Source organism: Temnothorax nylanderi, unplaced genomic scaffold (assembly GCF_030848795.1).
Source record: "Temnothorax nylanderi isolate EJ_2023f unplaced genomic scaffold, tnyl_v1.0 TNYL_tig0024_pilon, whole genome shotgun sequence".
NCBI lineage: Eukaryota > Metazoa > Arthropoda > Insecta > Hymenoptera > Formicidae > Temnothorax > Temnothorax nylanderi.
The window spans coordinates 256,697-273,447 of NW_027249086.1; the positions used below are offsets into that span (position 1 = coordinate 256,697).

Below are 16,751 nucleotides of genomic sequence, written 5' to 3' on the forward strand. Positions count from 1 at the left end.
ATCGGCAACGTAAGACCCACGGGGAATCGCTCCTCTGCTCCTCTGTCGCGGAAACGCGACCGGCGTTCGATCCTTGTCATTTCCCGAAATAGTGCTGACATTAGCGCTGATCTTAGAACGTTATCGATGCGGTTGGAGGAAACGGCACGGAAGAAAGATTATCTATGAGGTAAGTTCCCTCCGATGAAATTAGGACGTCCCCGTTCTACTCGGTTTTTCTCGGATCCCGATTGCTCCAGATTTCGCGTGAACGCAAGGCTTGAAATGATTACTCCCTTGCGTACGACGGCGAAGAAATCACTTGGACGCAATGTAAATGTATGCACATATAATCAACGTTAATGTATTACGAACGCTCAATCCTTTCGCTTCCAGTAACTAATTGTATATATAAGTATAATCTATAATAAAAATTATATTGTGAACATATCTCTTCCTTATTTGTAATCATGTAAATATATACAATAGTTTTAGCATTGCACAATATAACATTACTTGCTAATACAATTTTATTGCTATTATAATGAACATTCTCAACGATTCAAGTACTTTAACATTTGCACGAAGAGAAATGAGAAGAGAAGTAAGAAAAAAATTGTAGCGTAGCGAGAAGGCTTTTGGGTGCTAAAGATTTCCTTTTTTCTTTATATTTAATGTTTCTCGTACTAATTATAAAATTAATTAATTGATTAATTAATTAAGCTATATTTCAATTGTTACAAAAAGCATTATATAATTTAATATTATATGTATTACATATATTAAATTCGCGGAACACAATCGAAACTACATGAACTGAGGACTACGCAGTTTAATGGAACTTTATCGAGATCTACCCAGTAACCTCAACTTTTAAAAAGTGACCTCGTGACCGAATTTTATCGAAAGTTCTCCAGCTATTGGAAGCGAGTAAGATAGCATGCAGAGGAATCCTTCTTTAGCGAACGTCACGAGCGGAATGCACATTAAGCCGACGACGAATGCATACACGAGGTGCAAGAAGAGTCACTCAACGACATCGCTGACAGCCTCCGTGCTGTTTTGGTGTTCGTGTTGCCGAGACGATGTTAGTTCCATGGAGGAGGAAGATAAGTCTCACGCGAAGTAAGAAATACTTTAATTCTCTCAGTCAAAAATTGAAAATTTGTCGATACATTTTCGAAAACTTAAATCAAAATACATAATATAACGACGTGGTTATATCGTTCTACCCAGTTATCTTAAAAATTGTGACAGTTGTGTCTTTTGTGTTTTGGTTAATTAATTAAATGCTATTAATGTAGACAATGAGAAAGATATCTTCAAGAAACAATTCTTCCTTAATAATTTGAAGACTGAATTGCTATAAATTAATAAATAAAAAATACAAATTTTTTATTTAATTTGATATTTCAATTAAATGAAAGATTTTAGACGAAACGCAATGATAATACACACAGACCTTACAATTATATGTAAATTATCTCGATGACTCCGATAGCAATTTGTATCGCTTTTAATAACATGTAAATTGTTAAGTACCTAATAGGTTCTAAATCATATTTTTGTATTCTATTCGAAAGATAATATAATCGCATCAACGTAACTGGCAAACTCTTATCCGTTAAGAAAACTTAATTAATTAAGCTATGTATCAAATAAACGAGCGGTAATAAAAATGATGAGAAGTGCAAGGAGGTCAAGGAAGGTAAGTCTCGAGATTTGCTCTTACAGCTCAAGTGCCGACACTCATGTCAAGCTTCATGTCGTGGAGAACGCATAAAGATACCTCAAGTATCGCACACGCGCGTTGAAGACAGTCCTGCATAAAAATTCGTTTAATCTCGAGTGAAACGGTTAAGTTTAATACGCCTTTCATAAATTTTATCCTGTACAGAGCTAATTCGCCGAAAACAAATTACGTGTTTCTTATAAATATAATCGGCGGAAAGAAATTGGATTTGATAGAATATCACCAGAAATTCTATCGGTAAAATATTGGCAGAAATATAGCGAAGTTTCTCGACGGAATATAACAAAAGGATATATCTAGCTCGATTTGATCAACAAAAAGCTGTGGAAGTTGCATTCGCCAGCGATCTGTCGTCATATTTCATGCTTACGCCGGGTTCTGCAGTTTGTCTTTAGCAGAAAACGAACTTAATGCGGACGCGGTTTGCAGCAATTTCTACTCAAATCTGTCAATAATCTGCTGACAGATTATTGTTTGCCAGTTCGCTTGCGCGTTTGAAATTTTCGTATAGCATAAACATATTGAATTTCAAGTAAGAAAGATGCAAGCTAAACCGCGACCAGCGATTGCACGCGCGCATTTTATCATCATCATATGCATATCATACGCATGCGTTCGTTGATGCGTGCATGCGTGCATTGCGTGCAATCGTCTCACAGTACGGGTGAATTTTTAAAACGGTATTGATAAAAAAAAAAGAAAAGAAAATCTGGATGACTGCATTATCTCGAGGGGCCTACGTGAACGAAAGCAGGAAAGAGAGAAAGAGGGAAGGAGACGAAAAGTGGACGAGGGATACAGCGGAGGACAGGCATCCCGTAGGAGGGGGTTCGCTCTAAAATAATAAACTGGTCGACAATGCGGGAAGACTAGATCCAGAGCGAGCAGACTAGTGATGTACACTATGCGGACGCTTAGATAAAAAAAGATTATTGTCGATGTTTAGATAGAAAAGAAAATGTCCCCAGACACAAAAGATTGCGTTGTAATGATAAGCAACGACTGATAAAACTGATAAACGTCTGATTTAAAAATAACACACGTACATGTCGATATAACGATATTTTCATTTCGCTATATCCGATTAATTAATTATGTAACATGATAATCGACTAAAATAATTCACGTTTATGTATATAACCAATTATCAGTGCGATTACGATTGAAGAGTATATTATCGAAGATAAAAGAGTAATTACTTTAGCAATTAGTATAACAATAATAGTATTTAAATTTACTACGTAATTAATCACGAAATTCATAAAATACATATAGATTTTTTAATTGCACAAAATTGATTATCTTTATAGTTATGTAGATATGAATAAGACGCTTTGAAATTTTTTTTAGTAAATTGTTAGCTGCAACGACAAAATTCGAAGACTTATAGCTATAAGATAATCGTGTCTTTTTTGCACAAAAATTGTACATTGAAAATTTTAATAAATTGCAAAGGCCGCGATATTGATTTATAAGACTCGTACTATCGCATAATATATTGTAAGTATATAGAATTTATAATAAAGTATATGGAACAATGGAAAAATGTCTTAGCAGGCAAAATATAATTTTAAAAACATTAAGGGAATCATTTACTTACCATGTCATATGGAGATTCATTAAAGGGTGTTGACATGACCAATCGTTGGTAATCATAACAGCGTATTAGGCATATACGGGGTATACAAATTTAGTATTCTACACAAATTAAATAATCACCAGGTATTATCTGACAGAGATAAAACGTATTTTAGAAAATATTATTTTCAAACGTGTAAAATCAAATATAAAAAACAAAAAAATTTAACGGCCCGATATAGCTACAGTCGCACGAACGCTCTATGCGTATTTTTCGATATTTTGCTTCAGCCGAGCTTCCGCGTGGAAGAAAACTTTACCGCATCAGCGGGATCGTTGTGATTTAAAGAGAGAGAGAGAGAGAGAGAGAGAGAGAGAGAAAAAAGAAGGAAACAAAGAAAAAGCCAATATCGTGTCGACAAGCCGAGCCATCTGACGGCGACGGGCGAGGCGCATCCGCAATATCCGCATAGACGTCGCTAACAGGTCTCTGAATCACGATCATGCTCGGGCTCGGGCTCCGATTGCTCCGAACAGGTCCCTCGACTCCCTCGTAGCTCGTAGATCTGAATGGCGGCGGTGGGCAGCAGTCGGCTCGATCTTCCGTCTGTGCTCTCGTGCGAATTTTTACCTTTCGGCTGAAGCGAGGGAAAAAACCAGGGAGAAGGAGAAATGGAGAGCTTACTATTAAATCTGCTCGTGTCCGACAGTGCTACGATACAGGAGGTTCGTGTATTCTCATTATTCATACTTTCGCCTTTGTTAAATCGGACAGCCTGTTGAAAGGTTCGTTGCGAACACGTGTTTTCGTTCCGTTCCATCGATTAGTTTTACCCTCTTTCGCCGGACGACCGCTCGACATTCGTGAGATCTCACGAATTCGCACAGTTGTCTCAGTTTGACAGTGTCTCGTTCGCGAAGTAATCTTCAGTTCGCCTGTCTTCTGTTTTGATTATCTATATTACTGTTATCCATTGCAGTATTAGACAACAATCCTGTAACTCTCTCGAAATGGTTCTGCATATCCAATGTGTTTAATTTCAGGCAACCAAGGAGCTTAAGAGGGTACTCCAGACTCCAGAGAGTGTGCCAGTTTTGTGCCAACTAATCGTGACATCGGCGAGCCCGGAGGTTTGTGATTTCTCGCAGAATTAAGTTGATTCGCACGCTGTTCATACCTTGAAACCAAACATATGAAAATGCATTGTTTTAGGTACGGCAGTATGCGACTCTCATTCTTAGGAGACGTTACACTAAAGGAAAGTACTGGACAAAATTGTCCATACCTATACGAACCGAATTTAAGAAAATTCTATTACAGGTGAGAAATTTGTATTAGTATAATACATCGCATCGATGGTTTAAGTCGTAGATTTTTGTATCATTGTTGAGTTCACTCAGTGTTCTCATTACATAGTTTTTACTGTATACACATTCTTTGAAATTGATCGATTGTAAAGTTGTATCGCTTCTTTAAAAAATGGAAAAAAAAGCAATACAAATCTCAAAGGAGACATTTTAAAGCAAAATATTCTTTAGAATACTTTTTTAGATAAAAGGCCAAGATATCTCAAAGACAAAAAAACTCGAGATTTTATTATTTAATTAGTTTTTATGATTATTCCAATTTTATTTCATGTTAACTGTTACACATCTTTTTCAGGCCCTAGAACATGAATCGGAAAACTTCGTTAGAAATAATATAGCTCAATTAATCGGTGTCATTGTTAAACATGAATTACCTACAAACAGCTGGCCAGAGATTATACATTACGTGCAACGGTTAATCACTAATGAAAGATTGGAGGATAAAGAAGTAAGTAAAAAAAATTAAATATCAACTTTTTACTTTTTAAACTCAACTTAATATCAACTTTTTTTTTTGCAAAGTGATATTAAATTCATGTTTAATATCATGTTCATTAACGCGCAATCAAGAAAAGTTCTATTTAATTTGGAGATTTATTTAAAGAAGATATTCAAGAGTCTGTCCATTATTTTATGATATGAAATATTTTATTCTAGCTAGGCCTTTATACTTTATCAATTATGACAGACGTTACTCCGGATGCCTATACCTCGCATGCCAGATCTCTGGTGATGCTGCTCGCTCAAACGTTGAGCAGTCTTCAGAGCTTAGGGAACCCTGCCGCTTTTTACATTTTGAACACATTGCGACATCTCATTCCTGTAGCTAAACACGACGAAACGGTTAGTATCGTACGCGGTGTTTTTGCTAAATTTTCTATTATTGTATTGTATTTATGTATACAATACTTTGTCATTGTGTGTTTACATGAGTTTATCATTTATTTATGTAGTATATATCCGTTCCCGAAACGGATTACAATTATTATCTCATGCACTTTTAGTAAAAAACTTTTTTTAACTCTTGAATCAATCTCTTGCACGTCGCCACGAGGTAAATCTCTTAGAAAACCTCTTGTAAATTGCGTATATGGGGTGAAGGTCGGGGATCGAACTCGGGACCTGCCGATTACGAGTCGATCGTTCCTACACGTAGCCACGCGTCACCCCAATCTTGATTATTGTAAAATACCGTGACGTTGTTGTGACGAATGTATGTAATTCCAGACAGTGCATACTTACGCTACAATGATGCCGCTCATAATGGCCACGGTTCAGGCTTTAACTGAAATCGATCACGACACCTTTGCCATCCAAAGTTTCGACTTGTTGGACGAATTGTGCGAGAATATGATTGTTGTAATAACGCCCCAGGTGAAACCTCTTGTCCACATGTGCCTTACGATCATCGCTAATAAACGTATAGACGAAGTCTTAAAAGTTAGAGTGATCAGTTTTATCGGCTGGTTGGCGAGATTGAAGAAAAAGGCTCTTGTAAAGCACAAATTAGTGGAGCCTATCGTCGGTGAGTGATCTTAATATCTCAGTAATTAGTGTGTATTGATAAGAAGGCTTAATTGATCCTTGCATTTTATTCCCAGACATGTTATTCGCAGTCATGATGAGCAAGCCGGACGACGACGATGATTATTCAAATACAGATAACGAAAATACTGTTTTAACGAGCGCTACTCAAACTTTGGACTTGCTCGCGATGCACTTACCGCCGGAGAAATTAATTCCACATTTGGTAAGCTTCAGAATAATTTGTTGATAATATCAGAAATATATTGATTGTAATATTATTACAATTTGTTTATAATTTGATGATGACGTATGGGTTTTATATTTCGAATTTCTCACTTCATAGTGTAAGAAACTAAATTATCAGAAAATCTCAGTATTATAGAATTATGTCGTATAATACTGAAATATTTCTCAGAATTATATTGATATTGATCGCATTACGTATGCATTTTTTGTCTTCGCGAATCGTTGGTTGTTGGGGTTGCCCCCTTTTTGATTATTCTTTCTATCAGATTTAAGAAGGCTGTTCCAAAGTGAAGAGATATTAATTTCACAGTTGCGACATATCGAACCTGGACTCCGACATACAGACGATTACGTTAAGAAGACATCGTACGTGGCTATAGCAGTGTTAGCGGAAGGTTGCGCGGAATACATTCGCTCGAACTACCTGGAATTCTTCCTGCGATGTATCTGCGAAGGAATCTCCTATCCCTCGCCCGTCGTGCGCAACGCCGCCCTTTACGCCTTAGGACAATACTCCGAGCACCTGCAACCGGAGATCTCGCAGTATTCGTCCGAGTTGCTGCCCGTATTGTTTGAATATCTCGGCCAGGTGTGCACGTACATTAAGCAAGAGAAGAAAGAACCGCACGCGGTCGGCCGTATGTTCTACGCTCTCGAGATGTTCTGCGAGAACTTGCACGAGAGGATCCTGCCGTACTTGCCCAAACTGATGGAAAGGTTGTTCGATATCCTGAACGCGGATACGTCGCCGCACGTGAAGGAACTCACTTTGAGCGCAATAGGGGCCGCCGCCTGTGCCAGCAAGGAGCATATGCTACCGTACTTTGAAACAATCATAAATATTCTTAACAACTATCTCACCACCGAGCCGAGCGAGGAAAACATGTGTCTTCAAGTTCAAGCAGTCGGTTAGTGAGAATTGCTTTACTTGATTAGTTACTTGCGTTACAATGAAGCTGTAATTATTATATTTTCTATATCTTACATCTCTCTAATATTTTAGATACTCTCGGAGTGATAGCTAGGTCAATAGGCGAGAAACACTTCGCCCCTTTGGCAGCCACGTCACTTGATCTCGGAATAAAACTATTGAGAAATACGATCGATCCAGACTTGCGAAAATCTCTCTACGGATTGTTCGCCGCTATCAGCACGGTAATGAAGAAGGAGATGGCTGTAACCTTGCCCGAAATTGTCAAGCACATGATAATGAGTATACAGAGTGCAGATGGGATTTTGGTAATTATTGAACAAATCACGAGAATCGAGAAAACTACGGAAATGGCAATAATGTAATATGTAAATGTCATCGTTATAGATGCACTTTAAGGACGACGAAGCTAACGCTCTTACGGTTTACGATGATCTTAGCGATACCGAGAATGAAGAGGAAGAAGACATTGAGTGCACTGATAACGAGGATGATAATGACGAAGAGATTGACGGTTACAGTGTTGAAAACGCTTATATGGAAGAGAAAGAAGAAAGTGTAATGGCGCTGAAGGAAATTGCCGAATACACAGAGTAAGTTTTTTTCTTTTTGGATGCATTAGCTAATAACTGAATTAATCATGTTTATAATAAAAATATTGTTACAGAGAGGCGTTTATGCCGTACCTCGAAAAATCCTTCGAGGAGATTTTTAAGTTGATCAATTATCCTCAAGAAGATATACGGAAAGCGAGTATAGAGGCTCTGTTACAGTTCTGTATCAATTTCTCGAAAATCAATACCGATGAAGGTAAAGAGGCACTGTTGAAAGCTCTCTCCATGTTTATTCCGAAATTGTCGGAGCTAATAAGATTAGATGAAGAGCCGACGGTCGCCATTTGTGGTTTGGAGGCGTACCAGGAACTTTTAAGGGAAGTCAAATCGGATGTTATCGTCGGTACAGGTCACAAAGAAGCTATAGTAAATTGTGTGATGGATGTAATGAAAGGTATTTTCGTTGTGTATTTCATTCACGTTCGATATTTCAATAAATCAACGCGCAATTTGAAATTATAATTTTTATCGAAGGCAAAACAGCGTGTCAGGATCAGGAGGAAGTTGAAGGCATCGATACTGAAGCGGAACAAGACGAGTTGCTGATAGAATGCGCGGGGACTGTATTTTCTAGTTTGGGAAGAGTGCTCTCAGCAGAAGATTTCGCGCACTACTTTCAGACCATGTTGCCTTTCTTTATAAAAAGACTGGTACTGGCGATTTTTGTACTTGCATTTCTCTGAAAATTCGCAATTTTAACTTTAGCTTGGTCAATTGCTTACAGAAAATGGACAATTCGGAGGGACAAAGGTCCTTCGCTGTTGGAACGATAGCTGAATGCTTGCCCGGGCTTAAACACATGACGGGTATGTTTGTTACGCAATTACTTCCGGCTTTTCTACAAACTGGGAACCAAGACCCTTGCAGCGAAGTTCGTAGCAATTGCTTCTTCGGAATCGGAGAACTTGCTTTCTATGGGAAAGAAGTAGTTTATCCGTATCCTTTTCTGTAATTTTGTAATGAATCATCAAATGTTAATTATCTTTCCAAGTTTGGCAATTATTTATTGTCCAACGATATCTAATTGTCTTGAGTATTAAAAAGCCAGTATCAGAAGATATTTTGAAATTAAATATCTGAAAAATATCTTTAATTTTTCTTATAATTATTTTTTTTATAATTAAAATATTTATAGTAAACATTATATAAAAAATATTATTTTCATATAATTCCATTTTACATACAAAAGATGCGATTCTGAGTTTTTTTTAATAGTTATTAGTTATTACATAACAGATTTTCATGAAAGTAATTGCATAAGTAAAATTTTTCTTTGATATTCCTTAACAAGTATTGCACAGACATTATCCTAATATTCTCCAAACTTTATCGTGTGCCATTGCAAAAGAGACAGATGCAGCTGCACGTGATAACGTGGTTGGGGCAATTGCGCGACTTATTATCACGAATTATTCGAATTTGCCACTTGAACAAGTATTTCCAGTCTTTGTTGAGCAGTTACCATTGAAAGCAGACTTCCAGGAACATAAAGCCGTGTTCAAAAGTATTCTTACATTATATCAAGCAGGAGTCACTCTCCTGCAGTCTTACATTCATACGTTATTGAAAGTCGCAGTTATCATATTGCACGAAGAAAAGACTGTCGACGTCGGTGAGTATTTGATCAATAGGACGAACGTTTTAAAAATACTTTAAGAAATTCTTTTTAAAATTTAAAGCATGCTTTCGTTTTTTTTAACTTTAAATAAATTCTATAAAAAATATGAGCATAATGTCGCATATAATTTATTTTCACGTAATTTTGTTTAAAAAATAGCATTTCTTATTTTCTCTTTAGCATCAAGTGTCTTTCAAATTAATTTAATAATGCTTGCTATAATATTAACCAAGATATAGTCAGCAAGTCAATGTTCTCTCTTCACTGGATTACAAATATATTTTTTCTTTTTTACAGAAACGCAAAATCTCGTCATGGAGTTTATCAAGTCTGCTCAGCGAGATTTTGTGAACGATTGGAATGCACTTTTTTCCGAGCTGCCTCCAGAAGTTGTCACAAATATTCAACGTATATTTTCCTAATGTAAACGATTAGTCACGCATGGCACTTGATCGTTTTTGAACATTCAAAATGTTTATTGATTTGCACGTTGATCCGCAGGAAACGGTTCTTTTTTCAGGTATATTTTCAAATATTTTTTCAAAGTAGATTTTCTGCCGTCGTTTCTTCTTCGCAATTCGAATCCTATTGCGAGATAACATTGAGCAAACAAGACACGAGGCGAGAGAATCTCTGCAGTCGATTAAATATATATTTCCATCAGCTTTATAGACAAATACTCATCGGTTTTTTTTTACTTTTCGCTTATTCACCGTTTTTATTCGTTACTTACAATATAGCTTAATAAAATGCCCGTTTGTGACTCTCATTTAATAAGCGAATAATTTATATTATCTTACAATTAAATGAGCAATTCGTTATCTTTATGACGTATACGTCAAGACAATTCTTCCTCTACTCTCCTAATATGAATAGATAGAGTCTGTAAACGTTGTATAGTAAAGCGAGAAAGGAGAGAAAAGTCTAGGGAGCGAAGATTCTAGAATATCTGATTTATATATACGGAATGATTTAGAGAATCTCGCGATTCCCTCTCGCGTCGATAGATTTCTTTTAGACTTGCGCTTTCACGGAATTATTGAGTCTGTGTAGATTTATAAATTCTTTAGCGTCCAGTGAGCGTATAAGTAAAAGATCTGGTTGGCATACAGAAGCGGTATAAACGCTAACGAGAAAGCGGGCGAAGCTCTGTTTCTGGCATAGGAGTCGGTGTTATTGTTACCGATGAACAGAAGGTAGCTCGTCTTCTTTCTTTCTGACTGCAACCAAAAACGTACAGTCTAGCGTACCTTAGCGTACTGAAAATAAATGTATTATGTGATTAATAAAGGTGTCGTACGTGCTCTTTTTTTTATAAACGCTTATAAATCTTTCTCGCGATGTGTCTTAAATGTATCTTGAAACTTTCCTTCGCCGTTTCCATTCCGTGGAAGCATGGATCGCGGTTAAAAATAATATGTTAAATCTTATTTGTTGTACTATCGAGTAAAGAAATACATAATGTAACTATTGCTGATGTACGTTACAACACGCACAATATGAAAGAACTATATAAACGTCACCCCGACGTTAAATCCGACAAAATGTCTTTTATTTTTCATTTTTTTTTTTTCATTTCTAATTTGTTCTAATTCTTGTAGAATTTACATGACGTTTTATTCAAAGATATCAGGCGGACCGCCTGATGTTTTTTGAATTGATGATATTTGAACAGCATCGCGAAACTGCGAGAGAAGTAATACTCGTCTTCTCGCCATCGATATGTCGCGGTAGTTTTGCGAAAATAGCCCGTTTCGAGCAGACACGAGCGGCGAGTTCGGCGCGCGAGGGAGACGAGGGAATAAAATTCCTAATGGACATCAGGATTCTTGTGCGGCGACTCAACTGATATCGGGCGCGATGTTATCGTCGCTTTATCGAAAGGCGGCGGAGATAACTCTACACAATCGACTTCTAAAAAATCCCACGTCAAACGTAATTCAGCCGCGGCTCTCCGTATAGGCAACGTATTCGCACGGAGTCACGAACGAGACACGGTTCGCGCTTTTTTGCGATCCGCCGAGAATCATCGCGGCTTAGTTAAAGTTAAACCGCTAAAAAAACAGTCGAGTCGAGTTACGCATCGTTTTCCCTTTTTTTTCTTCTCTCTTTTTCTCTCTCTTATTCTCTCGCGTGCGTTGCGTCCAGCAAACGTAGATTGCTCAGGTCATAATAGCGGTATCGCTCTTTCGTAGGCGAGTTTAAACACGATAGGGCCACGGCAGGTGAGATTCCTTGTGCTTTTCGCGTCCGATAAGACTATGGAATGCCGAAGACAAATGTGACAAATGTGTTTAATCGAATAAGCCTTGATCGACTCATTCACGAATAAACACACGATCAGGAGTGCAGCTTCAAAAGTACCGGATGCTTTGAAAAAAGTTCGTGTGCGTGTGTGTGTGTGTGTGTGTGTGTGTGTTTATGTACACGATATTCGAAATTAATCAAGCAAAACGATCATCAACTCATTTTATATCCATCATTTTATACGAATTGTCTTGAATCAATTTTAATTGCCTTAAATGTTTTCAGTTTTAAAAGATTTAAGACATTTTTTGCTCGAAGCATAATTTACATAGATCGATGCGCTTTAAAAGTTTTTAATCCCCCCCTCCCCCCTAAAAGATTTGAGATATTATTTTATTTTTAATTAAAGGAGAGGAAGATACAGTCTCCAATTGTTTGATGCCTAACCGGTTGATTAAACCCTATATTTTCACGCGAATTGTTTCAATCAATTTGGGCTGTTGGTCGTTACAAGAAATTACATACTGGATATTTATATAGATATTATGTACATACATAGCATACGAGATTTTTGCAGGGATCGAGAAGAATCCGTACAGATTTTATTTTAAATAATATTATAAAGTTTCATACAGCAGGCTTTTTGCAACGTTGAACGCACCTCCTTCATTATGCCTAAAACCCGATCCGATCGTTAATTATTATTGTCACCGGCATGCGTGCAACGCTCGACGCGAAACTCACGATGACACCGTCAGGCTCCTCCAGTTAACACCAGATAATCGAGGTCAGCGTAGTTTCTTTCTGCATGAAACATCGCACGGTTGTGAAAATTGACATCACGTGTAAAAACATCGCGTCCGGCGATGACAATTATCATAAACGTCGCTTTACTCTCCGCGAATCCGCATCGTCTCAAGATCTATCAATCAATCGATATTTTCTATTTATAGAGAAACATGAGCTAATGGCTAATCCGTTCAATTCCATTCTTGGAGCAAAAGAATTTTTGGCAAGCAATCTCGTTTTTATTTATAATATCTCTCAAAGTGATTAAATAATTCCTTCTGAATATCCATATCGTGTGTCAGATATGATGTCAGGAATATTTTTTTAGTATTCAATCTTGATTTTTAATAAAAGATAACAATCTTTATTTTATATACCGCTATTTATCTTCGTACTCCTCTAACATTCACGCAATTCGAGCTATAAAATTGATTAACGTGATCATTAAAATAATAAATAAAAGAATTACTTTTGTGATAATCTTCCCGTAAAATCTAGCAAAACACGATCGTTCTAAGATCGTTGAAAATTTTATTTAATTGTATTTCATTTTTTTCGGAATTTTAGAAAACAAAAACAATTACAGTCTGATTAAATGCTCCATATCGGAATTATGACTTTTAATGGCTCGAGATAATCTTTTTGCCAGGGTCATGAGCGAGATCATGAGCGAATTTCCGCGATTTGATCGCCCGGGGTCGACCTTCCCGATCGAGACGGCAACCCGGCGCGGCGGAAGTCGTAAAAAGTGCCATTGAGAGTCAGGAGTCTTCGGAGTCCAGGGCTCTCGACGGAAAGCGCAATATGCATGCATGCGTGCGTGCCGAGGCGCGGGGTAGGCCTTGAGGGCCTCTACCATGACTCGAATCGAAAAGAAGCCGCGGGTGTACGACCCATGTCGCGCTGCTCCGGCTGCTCGTCGTCACACCTGCCGAGCCCGCTGCCCGCTACCTCGCGCGTCGCGCGGCGATATCGGCGGTGGAAAGTGGTCTTGTCTCGCATTTCTCGCGAGGAAACGCCGACGAGTCCCGTGCGCGCCTCCGGAGGTAACGCGCGTGAAAAAGAATAACGTCTGTGTGAAAAGAAAAATAAACAAAAGGAAAAAGAAACGCGCGCGTAAAAGTTGCGTATATCTGCGCTGTGGTTTACCGCGAAAGTTGCCGGCTGATCTTTTATCCGGAAGTGGAGGAGCCGTCGATCAGGTGGGTATCGAGAGATACGAAGCTCGCAAAGTTTGATCGCGGCGAACGGAAGTCGACGACGTTAAGAATTCATTCTCGGCGATCGGAACGTACGCGGAACACTTCGTCACCCGTAACTTTAGTTTAGGATTAGCTCTGGATGAATTTGAAGTTGGATTCTTCCTCAATGAAAGTATTAAAGAGAGTCGTAATTTTTCATAGCTTTTTTATTTCCGGCGTTTTATCTATTCGGCTACTTTGATTTATTTTATTTCGGTGATAGGAGTTTCGACTTTATTCACTCCTTTCCTTTTATTCCAATTCGTTTGACGCGTTAATTAATATTCTTATTCGATGTGAAGCGTGTATTAGACGAGAAACACTTTGTTTTATTTGTATTTCTGATTGAAGTAATTGCGAGCAGTAATTAGCCATTCAAGTTTTAAAACACGCCTATCAGACACTTTATCATTAATCACGTTCTCGATACTAATGAGTGTGCTCGGTCGTTAATTCGGTAAACCTTTGACGATCGATCAAAATAAATCAAAATACGACGCCTGCAGACTCGGCACGCGCGGCGATCGATATACTCGTACATTAACACGGGATTCCTCTCGGTTGAATCATCGCGATAATCGATCAATAATTAATATTCATTTGAAATATTCTATTCTGTCGAGACGGCCCATTAAAAAGAGGGCCCATTAAGAGCGTCCTTTCTCGAACAGACATGATCGTTTAAACCGCTCGATTTGGCCGCGAAGCCGGATGATCCGGAAGGGGCAGAATACAATTAGAGCTCGGAAAGTTACCTTTGAAACTTACGTGCGATCGTCAAAATCGCATACAAAAGCGCATCACTACGCGAAACCAAATCTCATTACCCAATTCCCCCGTCCGGGCTCTCTATTATTATTACTACTTAGATCTCCACAATAATGGCTCGCCAAAATCGTTATCCGTGGTCATCTCTATCCGGCAGAAGCCATTAAAGTCCGAAAAGTGCCTGCTGCATTTGAATACCTATTATCATCGCTCTAATATCATTTATTGCTTGTAGCAGCCGATTTCAACGATTAGGTGATCGTAGTCTTCTATCGTGAGGTAACATGCGATCGTTAGCGAGGTGGTCACGCTTTACGTTGCAACGCGAGATGGTAAATGATATCTATCGTGATTGTGCGCCGGAGAAAGTGTCGAGGATGAAAACATTCGCGATGGCATATAACTGCACAAATAAAAATATTTCCTTCGCTTCTTTGTAGATTTCACTTTCTGAGTCAGGTCACGGTTTATTGATTGTCGCATTATCGTAACGATATGTAACTCGGTTAATCTTTGATACATGTAATTAAACGGCAAGGATATGACGAAGCATGAAGGTTTTGAAGATTGAAGATATAATACCTCGAAATATACCTTGATCTAGCGAATTGGATAAAATGCTTCAAATTTTAACTTTAATTAGTTTTATTATATTGCAATGATGTTATTAATTAGCCACGCTTTATCGCAAGCAGCTCAGTTTGAAATCCTCGTTTAATTTAAATATCCCTGAATAAAATGTTGTTAAAAAACAAAAATTTATTAAAAAAGTTATTGTAATAACAAAGAAGAATAATTTAACAAATATTCTGTAAACGTTACATGTGTTCTATTTTAATATACTTGATACCGTCAGCGAGATAAAAACGTGTCGTAATCCCACGTGAACCGAGTGTTATCGTCTGGCAAAAATATCTACCTAATTTTCCGATCAATTTCGGCTATCTCGCGGGGATTTCATAAAGGCGAGCGAAGAAGAGAGCCGCAGACGAGAGATGCAAAAATAGACGCAGGAGAGCTGCTCTATCGAGTGTTCTTCCGCAATCTGGTTCGATAATTCAATTGTTGGCGATTGCTGGAGAAAGAACGTGCGAGCATGTTGCTATTCAAAGAAAAAAAAAAAGCCTTTAAAGCTTTTATTCTGTCAGATGTTCTTATTAACGGTCAATAAAGCTATAGTTGTCTGTGGCAAAATAAAAGTGTTGAGTCCTAATATATAAGAGTTTCTGCGTTCTGTGTGGAGCTTTTAATGCACAACAGAAACGTAGACGTTCTCAATTATTCTTTGTAACAGATATTTTGAAGATTTAATTGTGCCTCTCCTCTAATGATCGATGACTACGTTTCTGCGGCACTTCATGACACCAAATATGAGCTTAAGAGCTTCTCTTTTCAGGCGGGGAACGAATTCAGTTGTCGGACGCAGCGAGGATCGATTACCCCTGATCTTGAAAACACCACGTTCAAAGGCAAGAAGAACTTGGAAGCTATTCTTGACGTCGTATTTTGCCTGATACAATTTGCCGATAAATGTGAAAGTTTTCGACAGAACAGTCGCGGATCCCATATTTATTTAATTCGTTTAAAAATAGACAATTGAAGCGCGCGTGCATAAATATATTAGTGTTCTTTGACGCGAAGTGAATTCTACGCCAGCGAGTAACGTGAATTTTTTCTGAATGCCAGCGGACGGTGGATGTTTCTGATTACGTTATTATTGAGATATTTGTGTTCTTCTTTCCGAGATCCATGCGAATTCTTTGAAAAGGTGTTTCCATCCAGAAATATATTTCATTTGTCTTTTCCGACAACGAGACAACGAGAACGCTTCTTTTCCGTTGGTCACTTTATCATCCACGATCGATGCTGTGCAGTGCACCAGGCAGAGTTTGCAAATATTAAAAAAATCAGGAACGTGCATTATAGTTGATCGGAAAGAGAGAGAAAGAAAGAGAGAAAGAGGGAGAGGAAGAAAGAGAGAAAGGAGAGGGACGAAGTAGGGATCAGTAGTCGCAGGGGGAGCGTTTCGAGTGGCCCATTTCTCTTATCACGATAAAGCCTGGGCTTGGCTTGGCGCGATCATCGCGGAACC

The 16,751-nt window shown here is 38.1% G+C and overlaps 1 protein-coding gene across 2 annotated transcripts; it reads left to right on the forward strand.

The window, feature by feature from the left end:
• Window positions 1-3,787: 3,787 nt before the first annotated feature.
• Window positions 3,788-11,086, forward strand: LOC139769705 (importin-4). 2 transcript variants are annotated; one of them, XM_071700995.1, is made up of 15 exons: window positions 3,788-4,036; window positions 4,355-4,441; window positions 4,524-4,631; window positions 4,974-5,126; window positions 5,336-5,521; window positions 5,906-6,203; window positions 6,280-6,428; window positions 6,762-7,359; window positions 7,455-7,690; window positions 7,770-7,975; window positions 8,050-8,390; window positions 8,471-8,646; window positions 8,721-8,932; window positions 9,298-9,608; window positions 9,912-11,086. In XM_071700995.1, the coding sequence occupies exons 1-15, from the start codon at window positions 3,983-3,985 to the stop codon at window positions 10,034-10,036; spliced, it is 3,240 nt and encodes a 1,079-aa protein (XP_071557096.1). In that variant the 5' UTR covers window positions 3,788-3,982; the 3' UTR covers window positions 10,037-11,086. The 2 variants fall into 2 exon arrangements, with proteins under 2 accessions (XP_071557096.1, XP_071557097.1); XM_071700996.1 differs by lacking the exons at window positions 3,788-4,036; window positions 4,355-4,441; window positions 4,524-4,631 and having other exon boundaries at window positions 5,003-5,126; window positions 5,340-5,521.
• The last annotated feature ends 5,665 nt before the right edge of the window (window positions 11,087-16,751 follow it).

Excerpts from the sequence above, each read along its gene's own strand:
- LOC139769705 (XM_071700995.1), top strand. The coding sequence starts at position 3,983 with ATGGAGAGCTTACTATTAAATCTGCTCGTGTCCGACAGTGCTACGATA. Across the intron at positions 4,442-4,523 it reads TGACATCGGCGAGCCCGGAG|GTACGGCAGTATGCGACTCT; the intron begins GTTTGTGATTTC and ends GCATTGTTTTAG. Across the intron at positions 7,691-7,769 it reads AGAGTGCAGATGGGATTTTG|ATGCACTTTAAGGACGACGA; the intron begins GTAATTATTGAA and ends TCATCGTTATAG.